Source organism: Paroedura picta, chromosome 3 (genome assembly GCF_049243985.1).
Source record: "Paroedura picta isolate Pp20150507F chromosome 3, Ppicta_v3.0, whole genome shotgun sequence".
Taxonomy (NCBI): Eukaryota; Metazoa; Chordata; class Lepidosauria; order Squamata; family Gekkonidae; genus Paroedura; species Paroedura picta.
Window position 1 is genome coordinate 50446702 of NC_135371.1, and position 27419 is coordinate 50474120.

Here is a 27419-nt window from a genome sequence, read left to right on the forward strand (position 1 = left end):
ATTTTCCAAGTTCAGTGATGTTTGGAGGTAGGTTTTCTCCTGTTCCCCCAAACACTGGGCTGTGTTTATGTACCTTCTGGGCTTCCTTCAATTATTCTTTAATCTTTCTCAAACCTGACTTATGTAAACTTTTTATGAAAGGTCACAGCAACCCCTTCAAGTCTGCTGTGTAAGTGGAAAACCTTGAATTTTTTCAGTTATATTCACATTGCAGCCATTTTTCCTGCGGTTGTTCTTTCAGAGTGCCCATTTCCTCCCCTTATTACCAGGTAGCTTTAAAAAAAATGTAATTTAATATTTTATGTCATTATAATGAGATTTCATTTTATAGAGCCTCTTGTGGTGCAGGGAGGTAAGGCAGCTGACATGCTGTCTGAAGCTCTGACCATGAGGTTGGGAGTTCGATCTCAGCAGCTGGCTCAAGGTTGACTCAGCCTTCCATCCTTCCGAGGTTGGTAAAATGAGTACCCAGCTTGCTGGGGGGGGGGGGAAATGGTAATGACTGGGGAAGGAAATAGCAAACCACCCTGTATTGAGTCTGCCAAGAAAACACTAGAGGGCATCACCCCAAGGGTCGGACATGACTCAGTGCTTGCACAGGCGATACCTTTACCTTTAATGACATTTCAGGTTTCATTTTTTTCAAATAAGTCCCTTTTATTGTGGAATTATATGGTAAAAGGCATATCTCCTCAACAAAAGATAGAAACTTAGTTCTTTTTTTAAAAGTAAAACTTGGAATTCAGAGAACACTATGCACAGAGTAATGGCATTATAATGATTCAAAGGTATTCAACTAATGGTTTTTAAAAAAAACCCTGAAAAGGCCCTTATGGGCAGGTAAGCTATGGGAGATGTTTGCTCTCATAAATCTTGAACAATTCAATATGTACATCAGGAGCTCATAGATATCAGATGCAAAAAATGTAGTAATTTTTTTTTAAAAAGTTGTACAAATTGTGGGAATCCAGTGGATGATGTTCATAAAAACTGACAACTGTCATAAATTAAGACTGCCCATCTCCTGCCAATGTTCCTATGACAACAAACAGGCCAAAATGAATGCTGTGAAGCCAAACAACCTGGCCCCACTCCAAAGGGTGATGCCTGTCTGAATGAAATATCCAGGTGTCTGATGTGGAGGTACTCAGTAGCTCCATCAAGTTTCCCAGTTGTCTTCTTTACTTACTGCAGTGTCACGCCCAGATTGTCCGTAAAGAGGGACCTGCTCATTCTGCCAAAATAATCTTGGATTTGGGGCTCATATATCCACATTAATGCCTCAAAGAAGTTTCACAGTATGCTTTCAGTGTCTTTTCATGCTCACCTTTTCATATACAATTGGCTTCTCAGTTAGATGAGCAGCAGTTCTTGCCTTTTTTCAGTGCTCCTATTTTAATGTAATTAATTGCCTTAGTTTTAGAAGCTCACACTGTTCCTGCAAACTTGAATTGTTATGTGAAAACATGCGGTCACTGCCACAAAACAGCTCCAATCTGAGCCAGCTTAATGCCAGATTTTAGTAATGCCAAGGAGAAGGTCTTTCTGGGTACATTTAAGGCAATAAACAGAAGCTATATCTAAAATAATCTTGGATTCCTTACTAGCCTAGGTGATGTTTAATAACCCTAAGGTAACTTCTGAATCTTAATTAGGGAAGCAGGTTCTTAATTACCACAAATAAGAATTTTTTGGAAAACCAGGATATAACAAAATAAATTATTGCTAAAAAATCCTATACTTATACTTGCTGCTGTTGTTAATAATGACTTGTTGACATTCTACCTTTCTCCTCAGTAGGAACCCAAGGTGGCTTACATTATTCTCCTCTCCATTTTATCCTCAGAACAACCCTGTGATATAGGCTAGGCTGAGAGGGTGAGACAGTCCCAAGTTCATCAAGCAGGCAACCATGGCACAGCGGGGATTGGAACCTGCATTTCCCAGATCCTAGTCCAACACTTTAACCACTTTAACATGAGTCTCAAACTTGCAGATCTTGAGAAAGAATTGTGTTTTTTTCCTACACCTGATCGTAAAACCTATTAAGAAGAGCCAAAGTGGACTTTAGAGAGAGCATAGATTTCAGTACTCTTTGATTGTCTGAGTGCAGGGGACATGGCTCTTGGATTTGCTGCAGCCCAAAAAGTGCAAATTATTTTTTCATTCTTTTCCATCTCTACAAGAACTTGTGTGTCCTTTAAACCCAAGGATTGTGGCAATAAATTGCAGAAGCATATGACATTTCCTTCCTGTGAGTAGTATGCATAATGACGAAGCCAAGCTTCATTTTACTCTTACACTGTGTCATCAACAGCTGGTATGTAACAATCTAAGTGAGAAATATTACTGTTAACAGTTTATTAAAAATATCAGGCTCAAGAATACTCGGTTCCTGGAAGTGGAAATGTCTGAATCTTTAGCATCTTTCCAAGCTTACCCAGGTGTAAAATATGGAAAAGACTTAGATCTTTCTGACAGCAGCCCCTCCACTACCAGCCATCCTCATCCCAGCTATAATATGTTAACATATTGCTCTCATATTAAGAAAGTTAATGCCCCCTCCAGCAGATACCACGAATGCAGGTTTTAGACTCAGGATATCATGGCAGCTATCATTTTGACAAGTATTCTATGTGCTATGATTGGGAGAGAGATCACTTGCAATGAGAAAGCTTTTTTCTGAAGTGCTTTGATAATATATGCTCTTTATTATATGTGCTCCATTCCCAAGTCCTGCTGGGCTAACATTTACTTCATTCTATTGTGTGGAGGTTGTACATAACTGATTGCACAAACGTTTAATGCAGTGGAGACAGACGGTAGCTTAGAAAATAGTTGCTTCTCTATCTGTTGTCACACAAAAGCTTGAGGCCTGTATTACTTCCCTGCCTGCCTCCATCATGTTTACACTGTATCTGCACAATGGAGGCCACTGGGGGAGTCATTTGCCTTAATTTAGATGCAGTTTGAAAGGAAGGCACAGATGCTATAGATCATGTATGTCATTATCATCTGGTCTCACTTCTATTTAGTCCATATTTTATTGCATCAGGGGCTGCTAATGAAGCCATGAGATTCACTAGTTTTAACTAGGGCACATTGGAACTTCTGTGCCAGTGAGATAGCCTGTAGGCTGTGTCAGTTTTTAATGCTTTTGTTCTTTACGGTTTTTAACACTTTTATTCATTATTGCACTTTTTAATATATAGCTTCTCTCTGGTTTAAATGAGAAATGCATGCTCATATCTAGGGTATTTTTAAAAAATCTGTCATAAAAGGTATCTTCCTGGCAGATTTAATGTAGGGAGAAGAAAAGGTCAAAACTGAATAGTTAATGAAAATTCTCACCTGAAGTGTGGGTAGAAACCAGCATTCATAACCCAAGAAGATAGTATTACAGAGTGAACAAAGGTAGAGGCAGCCTGGCATCCCAGTAAATGCAGACAGTAAAACTTGCAACTTGATGGTAAAAGTGTGTGTGTGGGGGGGGGGGGCTTAGTGTGGCTGAACAGGAATAGTGACTTGTCCAGGAACATGGGTTGATGCTCTTTTGATTTGCCTTTTTGGATAATTACCATTTTCCAGTCTAAATGCTTGGCAATCTTAGAAGGACTACAACATAACTGTCAAGAAAAGTATTGCTACAGTTGTTCCATGGACAAAGAGGCAAATATTTCACAGCCTGAAAAACAGCAGGGTAGAAAAATCAGAGTTATGGGATTTTAGTGGTTAAAACGTCAGACCTGGGGAGGCTTAGATTCAGCACCCTTCAGCCACTAAGACCGGACTAAAGAGGGAGGGGCGATGCTGGTCAGTGAGGCTTTCTCTTTCAGAGCATTACCCACCTCAACAATACCAGGAATTGGCATGATGTAAGATATGGTAGAGAGTTTGGCTGTCTGCATGGTGTATCATCCACTGAATGTGCCAGCAGATGCCCTGCTGAGTTTCTTGGAGCAGGTGGTTGTCTGGGCATTGCAGTCCTCAAGATTGATAATTTGTGGGGACTTCAATGTTCACATGAAGAAATCCTGCTCCTTGCAAAAGTACAGGTGACACCTGTGCCATGGTTGGATCAGCACCCCACTCTGTTCAGATGGACAGCATATTTATGCTCATCCAAAGACTAAGGGAACCCTCAGGATTGCAGAAGGCTCTGTGGAATCCATGCCCTCTGGTGACAATCAATGAGCTTGTAGAGGACTGGCATAGCTGTCTCTATGAAGTCATTGATGAGATTGCTCCCTGAGATCCTCTCTCCTCTCAACCCAGTCCTGCTCCTTGGTATACCCAGGGGCTATGCCAAAGGAAATGGGAGCTGAGCCGATTAGAGTGAGCTTGGCAGAAAACTCATGATGAAGCTGTCTTATAAGACACTATAAATGCTCATGAGATGGCAGTGAAGGCCACAAAGAATGAATACTTCATGGCCTCTGTTGCCTCTGCTAGCTCTCACCCAGCACAACTCTTCAAAACAGTTTGAACATTAACATTGCTTAGAGTAATCAAGGAAATTCTGATGTCACCATTAGCGGTGAGTCATTTGCTAGGAAGGAAGGAAGGAAGGAAGGAAGGAAGGAAGGAAGGAAGGAAGGAAGGAAGGAAGGAAGGAAGGAAGGAAGGAAGGAAGGAAGGAAGGAAGGAAGGAAGGAGGAAGCCCCCCTCAAGCCAGAAATGGTTGGAGGAAAATTGAGACAGAGGTCAACTTCTTCCTCCCTGCAGCCTGATTAGTGGGTGTATTTATTTGGACATAAATTCCACTTTTACTTCTATGTAACTGTGCCTAGTATTTAAATCTTTAAGGGTAAATGAAATTTGGATCTATATTTGTTTGTAAAAATAAGTTTCCCTTGGGAAGGGAAGGTAATGGAAATGTGCTATAGATCCAAAGGATAGAAAATAACCAAAAGATGTTGTCTGATTCTGAACTCACTGTCATAGTTGTTGGTGGGACAAAATAGTTTATTGTACATCATTGTGGTTACAATATGGCATTCCAGGGAAACCAATGCTGGGTAAAATTTACTGCATCTGTAGAACAGTGGTGCTTATGTGCCCTCCTTTCCCTCCTTTATAGCATATGCCACCATTCTCTATGATTTTACAGCATGTGCTGTACATTCTACAGGGAGTCTGCTTCATAATAAAATCATGGGAGACAGCCAACCGAAACAAAATTCCTACTAGCACATGCGGAGCAACTACATAAATAATGTAAAAGTGTTCAGCATCTCCCCATGCAATACAGTACGTGTAGTCCTTGCCATTGCTGACCCTGTACTTAGTTCTTGGGTTATGAAAGTGGCCAATCTGTATATTTAGCTAATGCTAAAAATGTACACTAGTACCTGAAAATATAACAATGTACTAAGTCTGAAACAGCTGTCAACATTGGATTCAGTCAAACCAGAACATTTTTGTCTCTTGTTGTTTTTCTATACCTTGGTCATTTTTAAAATTCTTTCGATAGCATTGTGATATCTGTGTTGGGAAATTTTGGAAGATTTGAGGTAGAGCTTGGGGAGGGCTCGGAGATGGGAGAAACTTCAGTAGGGAACAATGCCATAGAGACCACCCTCCAAAGTAGCCACTTTCTCCATGAGAACTGATTTCTGTTGTCTGGAGATTGGTTATAATACAGGGAGATCTCCAGGCCTCTCATGGAGGTTGGCAACCCTAGCCTTATATAATAAGAACGTGTAAATTTATGTCTAGTAATCAGTGTCAAGGAACTAACATTTGGGGGTGGGAGGTTTCCCTAATTAGGACATACCTTTTCTTTAAGATATGGTAGTGTACTTGCACCATGTAGAAATTATTCTTGGGATGCCAGTTATGTTATTTTTCATATAATGCAGATAATCTATCATTGAAAATAAAAGTAGTGACACCCAGACTCTCAGAGGTATGTGGGACATATACCTGCTCCGGAGCTCTTTAATCTATCCCCCTCCCCCTCTCCTTTCCTCCCTCTGTCACACACATGCAAACCCCTTCCCTCCCCACTTCCCCCTCCCCTCTCTCTCCTTCCCTCTTACTTCTCTGACATACTCCCCAGTCCCTCCCCCCCAACATACACATACACATGTGCACAGAGTCCTCCCCCCTCCCTCTTTACCTCTTCTCCCAGGAGGGCCCCAGCCTCCTCCAGCCTGGAGGGCAGCACCCGGGCTTGCACTGGTGTCACTGCCTTTCTTGAGTGATCCTCTTTCATTAGACTTTTGCAAGACTAGCTTGAGAGTTGTAGTGAAGTAAAAAAGAAGTAAAACTGCATATTATACTACATGATCATTATCCACATTAAGACAACTCTTGGAATAGATCTAAGACCTATCTGCTTCTGTGTTTACCTGTGGCCAGCCAGATGCTTCTGGCTCATGAAGACAGCAAATCCCCTCCCTTCTGCTTATCTCCAGCATCTGATACTGTCTCTGAACATGAACATTTCATTCAGCTATCATGACTATAGCCTATCTATGGCTCAGTAGATCTAGCCTTCCTGAATTTTCTCATTATTGTCCATACATCTAAAACCTGGGCAACGGGTGATCTTGCTGCAGCATGGCTACTTCCTACATAATTCTGGTAATATCTGAAGGGAAGAGAGCATATGAACAGATTGACTGACTACTTCTCATACCAGGACTACTAATACAGTAGGGCAAACTCACATTGCTCATTCAGCATGATTGCTTCCTTTCCAGTAGCATGGGAATAGCTTCAGAAGCAACCCTACTACAGTGGCTGCCATACTATTTAGGTAACATTTTAACTGGGGTTGAATTTGCCTACTCAAATTAGTCTGTTTACTGTAGTCATATTACAAGTTTCTGGTTCTAAAGCTTTTCAGAAACCTTTTTGCTCTACAGTGAGTTGAGCTTTTTCTAATTTTTTAAATATTTTTAATTGAAGAATTCGAAGAACTTTTGTACTGTATTTGGTCCTATAATTGTTTAGCACAAACTCTTTTGAAAACCAGTTGTCTTCAAAACTTTATGACCTGACCAGCTCCATTCCCCCCTCCCTCCAAAAAAAGATTAGCACACTTGTTGGCTTTACTTAATATTGTAGGTCGTTAACTTGATAAACTGTTCTTATGAAAGTATTGGATGATCTAGTAGAGGCAGAGATTAACATAGTTTATTCTGTTGATAATTCATATTGGAGCATATCCAAGGAGGGGAGTGAGAGAAATTACTTCTGACAGAGTGTTTTAGAAAACATCTGGGGACTGACGTGATTGACGTGGTCTGAAACAAGCTGGACTAGCTTATTGTAACTGCTAAAAATATGAGCTTATTTATGAGAGGAAATGATTGTTTCTGTATATTGTTTGCACATGCATAGAATGCTTAGGAAGAAGAATCATTAACAATATGTTTGGTCTTCAGCAGGTCAGGACCCGTGTGTGTGTGTGTGCAAGTGCTGTAAGCTACTTCCAACTAGAAGAAGAAGAGATGGTTCTTATATGCCACTTTTCTCTACCCAAAGGAGTCACAAAGTGGCTTACATTTGCCTTCCCTTTCCTCTCCCCACAACAGACACCCTGTGAGGTAGTTGGGGTTGAAACAGCTCAGTCAGAACAGCTTTATCAGTGCTGTGGTCAGGCCAAGGTCCCCCAGCTGGTTGCATGTGGGGGAGTGTGGAATCAAACCTGGCTTGCCAGATTAGACATCTGCACTCCTAACCACTACACCAAGCTGGCTCCAAGGGCAACCTTATCACTTAGTGGTGTCCAGATGTCCTATCATTCACAGCCTTACTCTGCTCTTGCTGAGGGCTGTGGCTTCCTTTATTAAGTCAATCCATCTCATGTTGGGTCTTCCTCATGGGTTATCTTGGGACAGCATACACTGTCTAATTCCCCCACTATATGCATGCTGTCTTGTACACCATTAGGTCACATATGCAGGGAAAGATCTTACTTGTATCTGGATCCATTGTGGGGTGAATGCAAATATAAATAGATTGTGAGGTCTGCATATTTTTATTTTATTATTGGACTTGTTGACCACCGCTCTTGGGCCACCTGACTTATGATGGTTTACAACAGGATAATAAAACCACAATAAAACACAGTAATCAAAAATGAAACACCAGCCTCCCTCCTGACAACCCCATTCAGCTCAACTGGATTAACCTGTTTCCATGCTTTAAGGTGGGTGTTAAGATATTTGGTTAATTAGATGTTCAGAAATTTGGAAGAGAGGCCATATAAATCTTGTATGCCCTGGCTGCAACCACACACCTGATGGAAAAGCTCCATCTTGCAGGCCCTGTGGTACTGTGATAGCTCGAACAGGACCCTCAGTTAATCCAGGAGCTCATTCCACCAGATAAGTGCCAGGACCAAAAAGGCCCTGGCCCTGGTTGAGGCTGGGCATACCTCATGTGGGCCATGGTTCATCAACCTGTTAACATTCACAGAGCAGAAAGCTCTGCGAGGGGCATAGGGAGATAAGGGATATCTCAGATATGCTGGGCACAGACTGTGAATGACCTTTAAGGTCATAAGCAAACCCTTAAACCTTATCCAGAATTACACTGGCAACTAATGCCTCAGCACAGGCTGAATATGGGCTCTCCAAGATGCTCTTTTGAGAACCATTTCAGCTGCATTTTGCACCAGCTACAGTTTCCAGGGCAAGGGCAAGTCAGTATAGAGCAAGCTATAGAAGTCTAGTCTAGAGGTGACCATTGCATGGATTACTGTGGCTAGGTGTTCCAAGACCAGGTATGTTAGCTGTGAGTAAGGCACATTCATTCCTGCTTCCCCTCTGTGCATTGTCCATTGTATGCCAATAGAATGTAATTTTGCCAAATGTACAAGCAGTTCTGAAAATGGTTGTTTTGTTATGAAAACAAGTTGGGATAACATGTGACAAATAATTTAACATATAAAATGAGTTTTGTGCTTTGTAACTATTGGGCTTTGTTTAACAGATAAAAAAGGATCAAAACATAAAAACATCCTTGTTCTGTGAGTGACATGAATGTGGCTCTTTGTCATTTGCAGAAGGAGGCTTAGTTTAGTCCCTTTCATCCATTGGAATCTGATTGGGTTTTCCATTCACTTTGTATCGACATTGTCTTATGAACCCCAACATGAGGCAAGAAGAGACGGATATCTGCCTGATAAAATTCCTGACACAGCCTGGTGTCTGTTTTGGCAAAAGGATCCATGAAAGCAGAGTGGTGCCCATTTTCAAGGCAACACAAAGATTATTGCTGTTAAATATATTGTTGGTATGTCGTGTGATAAAGATATTAACATTTTTTCTCTGTTTAGTTATTTTATCATCAGTATTAAATAAAATGTATATGTGAATCATGTACATTAGGTACATCTTGTATATCTTCCTCTCTTTCTAGAGAATTTTCATTTCAGGTGCTGTGCTCTAATGGATTAATATATTATTTGAATTTTACATTTTTTTTGCTGCTGTCTATGTTCACATTCAGCATGGAAAATGACTCCGCTCTTTTGACATTCAAATGTTTATTACACTTGACAAGAATGTTGTGTGTGTTTTAAAATCTACTCTGCTGGGAGTTTATACAGTTTGAAATATGTGATTTAAATGTATTTGGTAATCACTTGCAGTTCTAGTAAATGATATTCTGTAGCCCTGCAGATAGATATTTTAAAAAATAATAATTTCTTCCCCCCCCCCCTATGTTCAACCTATTCTGTATCTTCCTCTTTATAACTCAATAATCTGTAACTGATGAGCTACCTTCTGAACAGCCTTGAAGAATCTTTCCTAGTTAGTGAATAATGTAAACAATTCTTGTAAATCCTGAAGAAAGCTGTAATTTGAAACCTCAAATGGGAAAGCTGGCTTCCCTTTCAGCATTACAGAGTTAAAGTCAGAGGAGGTTGGAGGAATCGTCAGATATCGTGAATCAGAGTGTGTCTGCGTCCTGAATCTTGGCTAACTTTTGTTTGGTGCCGGCTAAGGATTATTTGGAATAAGGTTTGCTTTTTGTAATATTGCTGAAGAGGACATGAAGGGAGATGGAAGTGCAATGTGGAATTTGATGTGGAAATACTGCATTTCAGTCAGGACAATCAGGTAAAGTTGCTTGAAACGTGTATACTTTTAATATAAGCTCAGGCTGTTGGCAATTTTTACTTCTGTGTTGGACTTTTATGACTTCGCACATTTATGCTATGAGGAAACTCTCTCTAACCTAGACACTCAGTTAAATATGAATAACTATTGTGTGCCTAGTTTTACGGCACTAGTTTTTCTTCCCTGAATTTCAGATGTTACACATTGAGGTGGTGTGACATGAGCACAGGAAGTTAGGAAAAGGGTGGTAGGAATAGCTCAATTTGATTATGCCACTTTGTTATATTACCCAGGTCGTAATCTGTATATTCTGTATCTTTAAATGCCGTATATTTTACTATTTTACTATTTTGAAGGCACTTTGGGCACTTCATATTTTGGATATTGAATATTTTTCTCTGATGCTGCCTATTTCAACAAAGCCTATTTGGAAAAGGGCAGTATTTAGCAAGTTAATTGTGTGCACTTACAGTGACTTAGAGAGATACTTCATTATTCCTTTCATCCTATGACTTTTTAATGCAGTAGGGTTGTGTGTTTTGAATGGTATGTTTTGTATGCAAACCTCCCTCAAGGAAATGTGTAATCTAAATAATTACCGCACTTCACAGTATATAATTATTCACTGTGCCAAAGAAACCGTCTAGCCTGAATTTCTGCATGAACTTTTACAGCCAGTAAGGAAAAAGAAAAACATTTGCCTGGGAGACTTTGTCAGTAAAAGATTAATAAAAACTCTGGTGCCCATTCGATAAACAGATATTAATTGAATAAAGTAGGATTGATGACTGAAGAGCTTTTACTCAAAATGCATTAAAAAGCTTTGGGGTGGATGGTCAGATTCAGCAGCCTTAGTGATAGACTTCTTGATACTTAATTCATGTAAAAAAATAATTTCCATGACATTATCAAGAATATTCACCTTTTAATAATGCTTGAAAACAATATTCAAAATATATGTACAATTCACATGAACAATAATGTGTCAAGACAGAGACTGAGGGAATGTCAAAGGTTTGGACATTCTGGGGGATTTCAGATGGGTCTTCTCTTTTTGCTTAGGCAATTCACAAATATTTATTTGCATTTTAGTTTATTTTTATTTATTGCTAAAATGTTACTTTGAATATGTGATTTCAGAGTTATTGCTTTGAGGTATATTTTTCACTAGCTGTCGCAAGTGGTGCAATCCAAAATAATTTCTCTTTTTGCATATTTATGAATATGTTGGATGAGATAACTGTGAAGAACTGGCTGCAAATCATATGGCCTCTGGGGTCCACTTCCAAAATTAGAACTATCTGTTGCACGTTTATGACAGTTCACCCTCATAAGATTTGCTAGTTTATTTCTAAAGTTCTCAACATGAAGTTGTTTACATCATGAATAGATTAGCATCAGGACTTGTGTCTCCATGTAGCACAGCGGTCCCCAACCTTTTTATCACCGGGAACCAGTCAACGCTTGACAATTTTACTGAGGCCCGGGGGGGGTAGTCTTTTGCCGAGGGATGTCTCTGCTGCCACCTGAGCCCCTGCTCTACTTGCTTTCCTGCCAGTGCCCCTGTCTTCCCGCCGCCCGCTGGGGGCCGCTGCCAGCAGCAGCTGCACAGTGCCATGCTGAGGGGGAGCCCCAACCATGATGTCCGCTGGAGAGCACCAAAGGTGAGCTGGCAGCAGAGTGTCAGGGCAGCCCCTGAGGCAGCAGCCGGGGAGGAGGACGAGGAGGAGCTGCAGCCCGGTACCGAATGAACCACGGACCGCCACCAGTCCCCGGACTGGGGGTTGGGGACCACTGATGTAGCACATGTATCACGTGCTATGGGCTCCATACTTACTGGGGCCCCACACAGTGTCTTCCGCCTACGTATCAGGGCCATAGCCACTCTCCACCCCCCACCTGTACTCTGTAAGGGCAGCTGGACTGACACTCCTTCCCACTGTGGGTGACCCCTCTACTCTAGTCTGGCTGCCCCCCCCCCACAATTGTATGCTGCTAAGGCCCTGAGAATCCTTAAACTGGATCTGATGCTACAGGCCCTGCAAATCCTTAAACCACTCCTGATTAACATAGGTGGTTCTAGCCAGGAAATAAGTAGCCACATTCTCTATCTGCTACAGCTCCCAAGGTGAATAACACTAATCTACCCAACAGGTTACAAAGGATGGATAACTGGTTTGTAAATCCCAGAAAAGCTTGCAGCCTAAGAATGAAAATTGATTATATAATGTTGTTCCCTTACTTGCAGTTGCTGCCACCATTAGTAATATTATTTATCTATTCAGAAGTATATCACAGTTGTCCATATGTTTTTTCAGAAGCAAGGAGATGATATCCCCCTGCTCCTCTGATCACTAGAATCATGGATCACTTTGTTTATTTATGTGATTCCTATCCCACCACTCCCATACAATGGCTCGTGGCAGGTCACAAGGTCCTCACTACAAATCCTGTTAAAACCCCCATTAAAAGAACATACCGATACAATATTAAAATACACATCAAACAGGCGAAATAACATAAATCCCGCACCTAAGACTAATACCCACTATCAGGGAGGATAGCTGGCAATGCCCGGGATCTAACACCAGCCCTGTGAGGTGGGGCATGATCTTCCAATGATCTTCCTCATTGCCCTGGCCTCAACCAAAGAGCTGGCAGAAGAGCTCCATTCTGCAGGTCCTGAAGAACGTGGAAAGCTCCTGCAGGGCCCACAACCCACCCTGGAGCTCATTCCACCAGGTCAGGGCAAGGACCAAAAAGGCCCTGGCCCTGGTTGAAGCCTGCTGTGCCTTTCTCAGGCTGGGAATCACCAATAAATCAGTGCTCACAGAGCATAAAGCCCTGCGTGGTGCATAGGGCAATAGGCAGTACCTCAGATATTTGGGGCCCAGATTGCGTATGCCCTTGAAGGTCAAAACCAGAACTTTGAACCTGATCCGGGCAACAAATGGCAACCAATACTGCTGCCTCAGCACAGGCTGGATGTAGGCCCTCGCAGATGTTCCTGTGAGGTCCCTAGCAACTGCATTTTGCACCAGCTGTGATTTTCGGGTCAAGGACAAGGGTAGGCTGTCTTCCATTTTTCATATGTTCTTTCTCTTACCATTGACCTAATCAATGGACAGTTAAAGTGGGAATGCTAATCTCCCTTTGAGGGTAGGGAATCCCCCACTCCCATTGTCCTGGAGTTCTAGTCTATGTAGTTTTACCAGGATGGCTCCAGTAATTCCTGGAACTACCTATGTCACGTCCATTTTGTTTTTTACTGGAGATGGCATGGTGCTATAGCCAATGTTGTGCCCTCCTATCTCTACCCACAATCTTCCCTCTGGTTGCCCAACACTGCCTGGGGACCAAAGTAGAAATTGAACACCTCTGCCACCTGCTCCTGTACCAAAGTGGTATCCAATAAGTACGTTTTAACAGAACTGTAATCATATAAACAGAATTTTAAAGTAATTGCCCAGAGTGGCTATTGGAAATGCCTGTCAGGACTCCAAATATATCTCCCTGATGCCCATTTCTTGCATATTTCTGATTTGGCTTTGGGCCATAATGCAAACCTGTTGAATCTGCTGAAGAGCTCCAATGCAAGAAGTGCCTATACACTCAGTAACAGTCTCTTAATTTCATCTCTGAGCAACAGTTCCTTGTGTTGGATTAGAAATCTTATTTAAAATGCCCATATGTTTCAAAATTATTTTTCGATAGAATACTGGATCTTTCAAAAAGGAACAAGTGGACATGCAGATCTAGTCACAAGATACTCTGAATTTTGTCTACAAAGTGGTTGGACTTCAGACACATAGCTGTGGTTTTTCTAGTTGCCGGTCAACACAAAATGACTAATTTGCTCTACTAAGGATGGTCTTGATTATGCACGTCTATTAAAATACTGAAGCATAGATTCTGCTGAAATGAATATTTTCAGTTGAATTGTAATCAAAGGCTGCTTGTGCATTGATAGATGGATTTCACAGTGTGTGTGTATAGCAGTTACTTCTTATGCAGTGAATCCCATGGCTGAATAGCCTCAGAAGTACAAGTAATATAATGGTTCTGGGTGGGGAAAACTCAATTAGCTATTAATTTTCACATGTTTTCATAGCATGTCCCAAAGAAATTTATTCCCAAGATTTGGTTTAGTGGTTAAAAAGCAGACTGAGCTGTCTTAGTCAGCAAATCCACAAGCCACAGGGAATAAATTGCAGGTTTTACAAAAGAGTAATACATAGCTTTATGCTTGCGTCTTAAGTTCCATTTTCAGGGAATGGAAGAAACGAGTCAATGGTTTGCTTTCCACACTTCACACATCTGGAAAGAGTAAAGCATTTGTTCTTTCAGTCTGAGAGTTGTCATGACTCTTTCTGTCTCCTCTACACACTTTTTCCATCTAGCCTCAGTCCTCTTCTTTATTAGCTATGCTGTTTAAAATAATTTTACTGCTAGAAAAAAGAGTCTCACATATTCTTTGGTAGTACTGGATACAAATTTTGTCAGCTAAATGTAAGAGAAATAAAAGCCAGTGGTGGTCTTAATTTTTTTTATATTTTAAGGAAGAACAGCTTCTGGTAACTAGGTGTGCTGCCTAGTTCTGCTTCATGGACTTTGATGGAGAGTGTAATGAAATTAAAAAGCTAGCATAACAGAACTTTTTCTATGTATGATTGGCCCTTAGACACAGAATGGCAGTAATATTCCTTATTTCCAAGTTAAAATGTGATTTTATCTTGGCTTCATATAGAAAGGGATGCATTTCTCATGGAAGTATCACATATAACTGTAGACCAAGACAAACAGTTATCAAATATGCCAATCAACTAGGCTTGCCAATCATCAGGTGGGACCTGGAGATCTCCAGACTAATAAGATCAGTTCTCCTAAAGAAAAGGGCTACATTGGTGGATGGTCTCTATGGCATTATACCTTATTAAGGTTCCTCCTTATTCCCAAACCTATTTTCCCCAGGCATCCTCCCCAGATCTCTATGAATTTCCCAACCCTCTCACTAACAATACCATATCTGTCCAAAGAACAAACTTGCATGACAATCATAACATATTATGACACTAAGGAAAATACAGATATTATCTTGTTTCAATAAAGACCTTACTCAAAGGCATACACAAATTTTTTCTTTCAGATAATTTTTTTTCTTTTTTCCCTCAAAGGAATGTTGAAGCACCCATGTGGGCCGCTGAGCCATGGAATCTCCTCTGATATTGGATCTAATTGAGGTTTCTTTCTCAGCGGACGTTTTCTGTGTATACTACCACTCTTTGGATCTAAATTATGCTAAAGATCTGCACTTTCATGAAATGGAGAATTGGCAGTATGCAGTGAAACACTAGACTTTAGAAACCCAATCTAGTCTGCCTGGAGAAGTTAACAGAAACAGTTTCATTATTTATTTACACAACTCCTTTAGAAGAGCTTCTTGACACAGAGGCACAACTGTTACTTGATTGAGCAGTGGGATGAATGTGTTTACTTGAGACAAGAGAGTTGTTCTTATATCTGGTGTGTTAATGCTGTTTTCAGTCTATTTACAATGCAAAATATTTCTCTGAGCTAGGCATGCTGCATGCTGCATGGGAACAGCACTAAGTAAGAACCTTGCTGGTGTCACTTTTTTGTTTTACTGCTTTAAGTTCTTCTAGAGTGCATTGTTCAGGACTGTAAAACTGACCAATTTGCCATTTCTCTCATTTGTGCTGCTATTTTTGGGGGTATTTGTTTATCAAATATAAGAAGTCATAGTTATTACTGATCTCCATGACATCTAAAAGTGGTAAGTTATGTCTGTGCCTAAATTTTCAGCTAAATAGCTTTGTTTGAGTCAATGAAATGAAAGACAATTTATAAAGAAAAAGTGTTTTAACTGTAAATGTATATATTTTGACATTTTGAATCCAGCAAGATTCTTACAGAATCTAGCGTGTTAGCAGCTGGTGAATACCGCTGTCTGTTTAAAGATATCAGCTACTTAATTGGAAGAGATTATGAATCCTTTTTTAGGATTAGCAGTATTCCTAAACTGCTTCAGTTTGTCTCAGGGTTAATTTTTTAGTTTGATATTGGTTGAGTCACCATATATTGAGAAAGGGCTATCAGTAATAGCCGTTTTTGCTTAATAGAGAACAGAATGCAAAGTATATTTTATAAAGCTTATGGTCAGTGTTACTTTAAAAAATTAAGTTTAGTTCTGTTTGGGGGTTGTTGGAAAATTTCTGACAATAGCATTTTTAAATGATTCTTCATTCATGCTTAAATTGGGCTTTGTATCTTTTTATCTATTTATTTGCTTGCATATCTTAAGCCGCTGCATTGTTAGTAGACTTTGGATTTCAAAAAATGTAATAACTTGTTCCCTTCTTGCTTATAGTAGTTAAAACAGCAATATGTGTTTCAGCTCTAAAATTAAATGTTTGGAAATAGTTACACCCTAACTGGCAAGTGATTCTCTATGTCAGTTTTAGGGTTTTAAGGGTCATATGTTAATAAAACAGTTTATTGGGTCACCAATTCCTTCCATCCTATTAATATAAGTAGTCCTTAGCTCAAATTATCAGTTTGTCAGAATACATTAATAAAATAAAACAATTAAAATGTTAAAGCTATCAAGTACTTGATCCCTATTTAGTTAAGTGATATACCATGCAATTTTACACAGAATTTTTTTTATTTGTTGGCAATTACCTTAATAACAGAATATTCAGAGCATTCTTGGTATTAGAATGCACATATATTTGCTCAATATTTTTCTATCTGTGTGAGGGAAATGTGCTAACTTTTCCAAACCAATTTATGTCAGTTCCTTGGAAATACTTGGTACCATTATCCTGGATCCAGTTAATTTATATAGCTTTCTATGTAGCTTGTTTAGTTCTTGAAAGGAATAAAACACATGGCAAGGTCTCAACTCAGAGCCTGGGGGTCGGGTCATGTTTACTCCTTCTTTGAAGCATAGATATTCCTAATTAAACAATTAGGACAACAAACACTGTCCAGCCACGGGTCAGGTAGAAAGTTCAAATCCCAGATGGTCTCAATCTACATAGACTCATCTACCAGATGGGGCCCCATCACGACTTTTTCAGGGTTAAGCCAATTTGTTATAGTCTTAATCAAATATTTATGAGTCTTGGAGCATCCAGGAGGAAAGGTACAGCTTGTGCTTTGTTGGCAGTCCTCTTTCTCTGCATCATGTATGTGTAAAAAATGAATGGGTCCTTATATGTAAAAAAAAAAAAAAAAGGATGGAAGATGACGAATTCTGGCCCTCTAGGAATACTCAGTCCAGCAGTACTCTGAACTACAACAATAAAGCACAAAGCCTTTGTCTATATTATGACACCTACATGAACATGAAACTAAGGCTAAGTTAACTGGGACATAGTACTATATAGGTAAAAGAGAATCTGTAGACCATCCAGTGCAATCTACTACTTGAAGCTTAAGCATCTCCAGCCTTTTCTTGAAAGAAGGGTAATATCCCATTATGCATAGGAAGCAATCATTATCTCTAGTATGGTGGAAAGAAGGAATTTCGATATATCTCCCAGTTTGTATCCTAGATCTACAGTTTTGTGATTTTTAAAGGATGGAAAGAGGCCCAATGTAGTGAGGTTCTGGAGGTGTTGGACTAAGATCAGATCCATATACCCACTTCACTATGAAGCCTACTGAATGATTGCAGATCAGTCACTCTGTCTCAGGCTGACTCCCATTCCCTTGAACTCTTTGGAAGTGCGATGAGATAAAATATGTGAATTAGAGACATGGATTCAAAGGGTAAGGGGAAAAAAGACTTTTACTACAGATGTTATAAATGTTTGATTATAAAAAACTTATAATTATGACATACAATTACTAAACATATTCTTGTAGTATGTTTAGAGGAACTGATGTGTGGATGTCTATGTAAACTAGATTCCAGCAATCACATGAATATAAGCATGCGGTAGTTTTTTAGTATGAGTTGGAAACAGATGGCTTTCCAGTGCCCATTCAGCTTCCATAATATGGAAAAACCCACAACTGCTGAGTTCACAAGAAATGATAATTTTCTGTATTAGGTGTATCAAAGGGACCAGTTTCCCATATATACACAGATGGTGGACTCCTAGTTCATATAGACACAATATCTGAAAGTGCCTTATATGGCATGGTAATCCTTGGTAAAGATTCAGTTGTCATTGTATTGTAAAGTATTCAGTTTTACTTAGATCCTTAAATATTTAGAGATGATGTTGCACTGCTAGATATCTTTGAATGTAGCACCCATTGCAATAAAAGGATAAGATGGTTTAAGTTTAGAGTAAACTAGAAACTAAGTCCACTGTAACAATGTCCTATTGACCTTTTAGGCGATGTGTTTTGAAATATTCATCATGAAGTTTCTGGTTACGTGGCTTTCTTTATCTAAGGATAGGGCTCTTTCCTGCTAGCTTTGCTTATACTGCCAGTCGTGTTGAAGGAAAAGAATAAGCTGAACAAGCCCAAACAAGCTGGTTTTCCAGCATTTGATTTCATCTTGGCTATTTTTTACAACTTTATTACATTCCAGTGTTGGTTTCCAGGGAACGTGTAGAATTCCCAAAGCTGCTAAACTCTGGAAGTTAATTAAATATAAACTTCTATATTAAGTTTAGAGGTTATATTAAATTAAAAATAACAAAGTTCATCAGAAAATGCTACTTTTAATCTTTGGCCTTCTCAATTTTCAAGAACTGTATAGGATTTTAGTGTTCATTGTACAGATTTTCTTCATTCCTAAATATATAATCCAGGTATCTACAGTAGCACATTTTAATGAAAGCATTTATTACACAATTCCTTACAATCAACAAGGGCTTTTGCAAAGAAAATATGATAGTCCTAAATTACTAGCCAATAGAATATAGGAGAAAAATCCCTGGTCTGTTCCAGGGTTCAAAGAGACTCAAGATTGTACGACACATTCAGGCAACAAGAGCAAAGAATCTGACCAACCGAAAGCTGTGTCAGTATTCCTGTTCCTGTTAAATATTGTTCTGGGTGACATGTTATGATTGTTATATTTGTTATATATTATTATATAAATATTTGTTATATTTGTTGCAATGTTCTATGTAATCATGTTATATGATATTATATGTAAACCACCCAGAGCCATATGGAAGGGCGGTATAAAAATCTAAAATAAATAAATAAATATACTGCTTAGGGTTTTGAACTAGGGAGACCCACGTTCAAATCTCCGGTCCGTCATGAAAGCTCATGGGGTGAACTTAGTCTACCTACAGTTTTTGGCCCAATTCTCAGCCTAACTTACCTCATGGGGTTGTTGTAAGGACAAAATGAAGACAAGAATGCTGTAAGCTGTTTGGGTCCCCATCTTGGAAAAAACTGGGAAACAAATAGTATAGCTGAAGATGAGAGTCAAATAAAAGGTAGGTAGGTGAGAAGGAAGGAAAAAGTAAGTATGGAAAAGTGAGGATATGGAGGTTTCGAGGAAGAGGGCCCCCTGAAAATCTTGCAGGTTCTCCACTCCACAATTGGGTACGCCCCGGTGTCTGGACTCATGCAACAGCACCTAGAATAGAGAACAGTAATCAAAAGGAAGTTGCCAGGAGGGAGAGCTGAAGATCAGGGCAGATAAAGGTAAGCTGGCTTGTGGGTCGGAAGTAGAGAAAGAAGCAGAACAAGCTATAGTGGCTTCACAGAAGGAAAAGATGAAAAAGTTGGAGTAGGTGGAAACAAGATGCCCATTGCAAGTCCTTGTGGGTCCCCTATACTTGTCTGGAATAACCTGCTCTAAAAGTGGGACGACTTCCTTCAGATGCTTTCCACAAGGCAAAAATTAGCATAGAGATTCAGGTAAATCTTTCCCCTGATTGCCTGCATCCATTCATCTTATAGTATGAGTTGCTCTCTCCCATGCCATTTTGATGTAGTTTGGCTCCTGTCACTTATTAGGGAAGGTCTTAAATATGTAGCTACAGCAAGAGACAAGCAAAAAAATGATCAAGGGCCTAAGAACTCAAGGCGCCAATACACCAAGATGTAGTTACATATAAGTAAAACTTCAGCAAATATAAGGGGGGAAAGTTGTGGTAAATGCAACATGTAAATGAGCTTCAGCTTTTAATGAGAGAGGAGGGGTCATTTATCACAGAACAAGATTAGCTGAAGTTTGAATTTAATTTTTTTAACCTACTTATCTTGGTCTATTGAGGATATTGTTCTGATTAATACATTTTTTTCATATGTTGCTGTCAGCAACATTTGGCTCCATTGTGCTTTTATAGGGGCTTGTGTTAAAAGTGAGGCAGGTCAGGCATAAAGAAGACATAGTGCACATAAGAATCAATCGCATTAGCTTACTGTTCATAAAAGATTACTTATGTCGTTCCTCATGCTCAGAAACAGTTACTTCAAACAGAATTCCAGCCAGCAGAGTTTTTCATGTGTCTTTAGCACTGATAAATCTCTGACATTCATTAGGTATAGCATGCTATAACTTATAAATCTGTTGTTTTCAAGGGATGAGGCATATTACTATTGCTAGTAAAGGTAAAGGTATCCCCTGTGCAAGCACTGAGTCATGTCTGACCCTTGAGGTGACGCCCTCCAGCGTTTTCATGGCAGACTCAATACGGGGTGGATTGCCAGTGCCTTCCCCAGTCATTACCGTTTACCCCCCAGCAAGCTGGGTACTCATTTTACTGACCTCGGAAGGATGGAAGGCTGAGTCGACCTTAAGCCGGCTGCTGGGATCAAACTCCCAACCTCATGGGCAAACAGCTTCAGACAGCATTTCTGCCACTTACCACTCTGTGCCACAAGAGGCTCGGCATATTACTAAAACTCTTATGGGGGGGGGGGAGAGAATCTTCAAAACATATGTAACATATGGAAGATGCATGACTTAAAAATTTCTCCAGGATCAGTGTGGAATACATTGGGGGAGTATCAGAGGAAAACTGGTAATTACCCTAAGGCTCCCATAGTTGAAGACAGGTTTACCTAAATCTGCTTAACTGGTAAGAATGCCATCATAACTTGGGACAGGGCATTGAATGCAAAAGCTAGCAAAATATGTTTTAAAACTTTTTTCTTCTAAGGAGAAATGCCAGAATTACAATCTTCAATCTATAGTTTCTCTGCAGAACATGGCTGCAAGGTCCCATTGTTTCTCAAACAACCCACTCCCAGGCTTCATTTCCAAATTTTGAGGAATTTCCCAAACTGAAGTTGGGAACTTTCATTCAACTTTCATTCAAGGGATACAGAAATACATAGTTCTTTTCTATATATTTTATTTAAAGTTGGTTTGTTAAGGAAAGTTTTTTCAGTGGGTTGTATATGAGACTGCTAAATTTATCCTAACAAACATAAACTGCTCCATACTTCCCAGTGCAGCCTGTGTTTCAACAAAATGCCTGATTAACGTGGAAGCACACAGATGATGATATATGGATCACAGTTACCGGCCATTGTAGTGATTTATTGCCAGGCATTAAACCCCTTACTGAGGAGTCCGGCTTCACTTTCCAAGATGTCTGCATTAGCACAAAATACATGTTGACAGAAGATCATAAAAGAAGAACAAACACATAGAATGTAAAGCTATGAACTGACAAAATTACAACCCCAGAGGTCCTGATGATGGTTATTACACTTTTTTTTAGATTGATCAAATAGCAATGAAATTGTTCACCAAAATAACCCACCTTTAAGTTTATTCATTATGTGGGTTCTGTTAGATGCATTCCTACCAGTGGACCCTACTAGCAGGTGAGAAAACTGCTTTGTTGTTTCCATTAATATCACTTTCAAATTAGTAGTAGTGGTAGTTGTAGTAGTAGTAGTAGTAGTACATGTGACTGGTTGAATTTCCCTTGAAGATTAAGTTTTTTATGGTTAGAAAAATTATGGAAAAACAAATCACCAAGGAATGATGTGCTGAATTTTGATCCCCTATCTGGACCTCCAGAGGGAACTGTCAAATTGAGTGGGGCAGCTGGACGGTTCATTCATTTGTAGAGGTTAGACCCTGCAATCTTAGTCAGTGGTACCCAAACAACAATCACTCTTCCTGGACTAAATTGAAAGTGATTTTAGCATATAATTATCAGCATACCAAGACCATACAAGGACTATGCAGAACAAAGCACAGTGAATGACTATATATATATACATATATATATATACATATATATATACATATATATATACATATATATATATATATATATATATATACATACATACATACATACATACATACATACATACATACATACATACATACATACATACATACATATATATATATATATATATATATATATATATATATATATATATATATGTTCCATGATTCACAACGAAACAATAGAAACTTTTCTAAAAATTGCTCTGGTTACAAAAAGACATATTCTGATTAGATTAATCATGTCTGAGCAATAACATGCATACTTATTGGTAGCCGGCTAATCCCATTTAATTTCCTTAAATTTAGGTATTAGAATATTTTAGTTATATTCTAAATATCTATTAAATATGTTTAACTATGTGGTAACCTAAAGCCCAAGCTCTGGATATAATAAAATAGCAAATACTGAGTGACCAGAGCTTGTTTTGTGAGAATTCAGTTAATGCCTACAATAAAACTGCATCAGTATAGAGGAAAACATGATTGATGGAGAGGACTGAATGTACAAAGTCAGCACTCATATGCATACATAAATGATGTTGCTGTTTAGCTTCTAATTATAACAATTAAAACAGCTATGCATATCTGTAAAATACATTTGTTCTGAAAAAGCAATAATAATGGAGCACTAAGTCTAGCGCATAACATTATTTATTTTGAAATTAGTAGTAAAGCGCATTGTGTACAGTGGGCGCTAGCTCATGGTTTGGTGTGGGTTTTGTGCCTTATTTGAAGCTGGCAACCTAAGGGGAAGTCTCTCTGCACAACAGTCCTGATCCAAATTGACTTCAAGCACACCTAGGAAGTGTGAAATTCTAGAACATGAACCTACATCTGTCTGGCAACCTTATCTCCTCTTTGCAAAAATTTCTTGACCTGAAATAGATTAGTGGTACTATGTGGGTGGGTGGGTGGCTGTGGAGGCATTATACCTTTTTGAGGCCCCATTTTCAAAGAATATTTCCAACTCAAAGGTAGCCAACTCCAGGCAGGGCATGGAAATCTCCTGGAATTATTGCTCATCTCCTTCTGCAGTAGGCTTCAAATGTTCAAAGAGCGGTAGAGAAGAGACAGATGGCTTGGCTGTATCTTCCCTTCTGCAGCAAGGCTAGACACAGCAGTATTTAAAGTGAGTAAGGCCTCCCTGTCAGCCAACCTTTAGGCAGCAGGAGAAAGTGTGCCCCCTCAAAAGACTCCCCTGCGTTGCTCTTGGGAAAGTGTCCCTTGCCTCAGTCAGGGGCTGTTAGCGGCTCCCTTCATAGCAGGCCTGAAGGGAAAAAGGGGTGCAGAATCCTGAGCAAGAGTAGCAGTGGGCCCTGTGTGGGAGAGATTCCACCAATAGGAGTCTTCATGACTTTCAGCATTTTGTCAGGGTGTATGGTCATGATTTTAGGTATATAGATGCCCTGTACCCAAGGGGCTTCCCTGGTACCTGCATGAGGATAAACCTCACCAAGACTTTTAACTTAGAGGTTATGTCTTTTAAACATTTTATGATATTTTTCTGGTCTGAGGATCATTTCACTTAACATAGCTTTGAGCTGCTTAGTTTGTATTTCATGTTGATGATATTCCTGGGTTTGATTTTAAGGTTTTAAGACTAGTAGAGATGTTGTGTAATGATTGTGTGAAAATTATAACAAGTTAAATCCTGACCTTTTGTTGACAGATGAAGCTATTGTATGTCAATAGGCCTAATTGCCTAGAAAGCTAATGAAATGTGGCAAGTAATATCTCATTAGAAAGTGGATACCTTTTTCAGTGTAAGAGCATACATTGGTTGTTTACTGGGTTTCATCCAGTTTATAATTCACAGACCACTGAGATGGGCAGATGGGAAAAATGATTTTTATCCAGGCTTCGGCGGTTTGAATGGAAGGAATATTGTCTTGACGAAAGGCAGGTAGGGATCATTAGAGACAGTGGTCTTGCAGGGTACAGTCATTTGACTATTTTGTCATAAATGCTTCATTATATAGCCTATAATGTAACATTTTGTTTTTGCTGTCAAGTCAAAACTGACATGACAACCCCATAGGGTTTTCTAGGCAAGAGGGGTTCAGAGGTGTCTCTATACATATTAATTCATAACTTGATTGCAGTAATGTGAATGATGCCTATTCATTTAATGGAAATGAAAACCAAACATTACAGAAAAATCCAACAAAATTACTCCCATTACACCAATCCCTCCACATACCCACCAATGTCTGCTAATCAAATCAGGAAAAAATTGTAATCTATTTAAACAATAAGGATCACTGCATACCATTATATATTGATAGGCTTTATTGATGCACTTTATTGATGTACATTGATTCCAGAAGCAAAGATTGTTAGTAAACTAAATATTCATTTTCTTAAACAGACCAAAACTTTAGAATGTTTGGTTTCATATTTTATCACATTGTATGTGTTATGGAATAGCTGCAGCTCACATATTCAGCCACTGGATAATAGAGGAGAAATGGAAGGGAAATGTTTGTTTGTTCGTTTTACAAAATTTATATCCTGCCTTTGTGCCCTCACAAAGACCAACAGGGCAGCTAAGAAATTAAAACATAGTGTGTCAGTGATTTCCTTATATGCATGAGCACTGGAGCCAGCTTGGTGTAGTAGTTAGGAGTACGGACTTCTAACCTGGCGAGCCGGGTTTGATTCCCCGCTTTTTTCCCCACATGTGATTTTTCTCAGTGATTATGCACCTCAAAAAGTTCCAACGATAACTCTGGAAGGGGAAACATCTTCTGTTGTGCTGCAGTGTCACCTGACCACCACTCTGGCACATGCTGCCAGCAGGCCTCATGGGAATTGTAGTTCATGGACATGTAGACCTAATGAGAAATTTCCTTGGGGACACACAGAGTTTTCCTTTCAAATAGCTGCCGAACCAATGCAAGGTGGCAAAGGGAAGACCCCTCCACTATGCTAGCCTGATAAACTATCAAACAATCCCACCCCCATGGTCACTGACCAGAGATACACTGCTGTTGCAAGTAATTACGTGCTTGATAGAGTTCCAAAGAGAAGCTAGTTTTGTTAACTCAGGAGTATTGTTGCTAGCCAATGACATTACATTGCAACTACTTTTGCCCTCAATTAGCACTTCAATTGCATCTTTGCCAGAGCTGCAGTCAGTATCTTTAAGATAGAGATTCTGAGTCTGCATACATCAAGCTACACATGTCTGATTTCTGTGGGGACACAAAGGCTTCTGAATGCCAAAACTACCACCTTTCCCCCTGAGGTATACTGTTCATCATAGAGAGTAGGCAGGATGGACCACAGCAGACCACAGGCTCCCATGCAAACTTAAAGCCCCTACCATACCATCCCTTCCTCCGTGAAAGTTCTTTTAATCACTGGTAAGCCAAAAACAGGAGCCTCTGCCCATAGCCTGAAGCAGCTCTGCTTCCTCATTCTCCTGCAACTTGCAACTGGCGTTTCAGACCCTTCCACTTTGCCAGCCTGATAAACTTTCAAACAAGGCCCCACCACCATGGTCACTGATCAGGGGTAGAGCTTTGTAGTCTCAGGAGTGTTCACGAAAAGGAGGAAATGCCATAAATACCACAGGGTAATTTCTACTAAGTTACATAGCAATACAGAAGAAGAGGAAGCGGAAGAAGGAAGAAGGAGGAAGAAGAAGAGTTTGTTCTTATATGCCACTTTTCTCTACCCGAAGGAGGCTCAAAGTCACCTTCCCTTTGCTCTCCCCACAACAGACACCCTGTGAGGTGGGTGAGGCTGAGAGAGGCCTGATATCACTGCTCGGTCAGAACAGCTTTATCAGTGCTGTGGCGAGCCCAATGTCACCCAGCTGGCTGCATGTGGGGGAGGAGCGGGAAATCAAACCCAGCTCACCAGATTAGAAGTCCGTACTCCTAACCACTACACCAAACTGGCTTTCCAGTCGGCTCTGATGCCAGGGCATACGGCATGTTCATGTGATCACTGACAAAAGTGGAGTATCACTCGCAGGTGCTCGAGTTCCCTTTGGTAGATGAGGGACAGTGAGCAGAAAAGGGGAGAAGATCAAAAACATGCTGACATTTATGCATCAAAAAAGACCATCTCCAGTTCCATAACACAAGAAAAGTTGCCATAAAGCTAGTTTCAGAAGCCTTGCTGATGGGAAGGAGAAGGGCCTGAGGTGGGCATATATGCTGCTATGCTTTCCAAACACATTCTGACAATTGTGATACTTCTGGGGTTTCTTGAAGCCTGAAGAGTAATTCAGGGGTTTCTCAGTAGTAAAAAAGATGACAAACGCTGGACTAGACAAAGTTTCCATATAGTTCAGCCTCATGTTTTACAGTGGCCAGACAAATCCGCCCATGAAATAAACAGCCTTTCCTTACTCCTAACTCCAGAAACTGAGGTGAGATTTCATTGAGCCAGCATCACTGATAAATATATATCCACGGGGTCTCATTCATTACTTCTTCTTTGTTTTTGTATATTGTAGGAAAAATACTTGCTACAACATTCAAAATATATGACTAATTAATGAGTTTACAAGATGGTAAAGTTATGGACATTACTGTCAGATTTCAGCCAAATTAGGACCATGTAGACATTTGTGTGTGCTTTCCATCAAGCACCAAGCTTGTCTATAGAAAATATATTATCATACTAAAAAGACAGTCATCTCCCAGAAATCTGTAAATGTATTACTGAACCCTTGGACTAATAATAAAGAATTTTAAACTGGGGGAGATGAAAGCTAATTATTTGAGATGGGAGGCAATTATACAAAATTACTTGCATCTTTTAATTGTTGATGATCAGTAGTACAGGAGGATCAATATATCAAAGTCTGTAGGTGGAAGTCAGGAAGAAGTAATCTGTTTTGTAAGTGCTAAATATTGTTCCTCTTTAGGGATCTGGATGGATTTTTTTGTGGGGGGGGCAGTATATAAGAAAACAATACCATGTGAATGAACAATTCTGAAGGTCTGGAAAGACTGAAGGTGGTGCCATTTACCCAGTAGCCTGCCAGTTGTGCCTGCTCATCTTTTCCATAATAATTAATTCACAAGGGGAGGCGGGAGAAAGAGACAAAAGACATGAGCTTGAATCTGAGCACAGCTGCCATGTAGTTCAAATCCAATGAATTCTCAATGCTCAACATA

The 27419-nt window shown here is 39.7% G+C and overlaps 1 protein-coding gene across 16 annotated transcripts in view; it reads left to right on the top strand.

The window, feature by feature from the left end:
- IQSEC1 (IQ motif and Sec7 domain ArfGEF 1) overlaps positions 1 to 27419 on the top strand; it is a 466480-nt gene that overhangs the window by 238111 nt on the left and 200950 nt on the right. Inside the window, exon 1 of one of the 16 annotated variants that reach the window (XM_077325631.1) lies at positions 9112 to 9249. The exons of 14 other annotated variants lie outside the window; for them this stretch is intronic. Coding sequence is in view for 1 of the 2 variants with exons in the window: in XM_077325619.1 (XP_077181734.1) it covers positions 10012 to 10079 (68 nt within the window). In the remaining variant the exon portion in view is untranslated. Of the gene's footprint in view, positions 1 to 9111; positions 9250 to 9888; positions 10080 to 27419 lie in introns of those variants that run through there. One more of the 16 variants, XM_077325619.1, reaches the window with a different exon arrangement.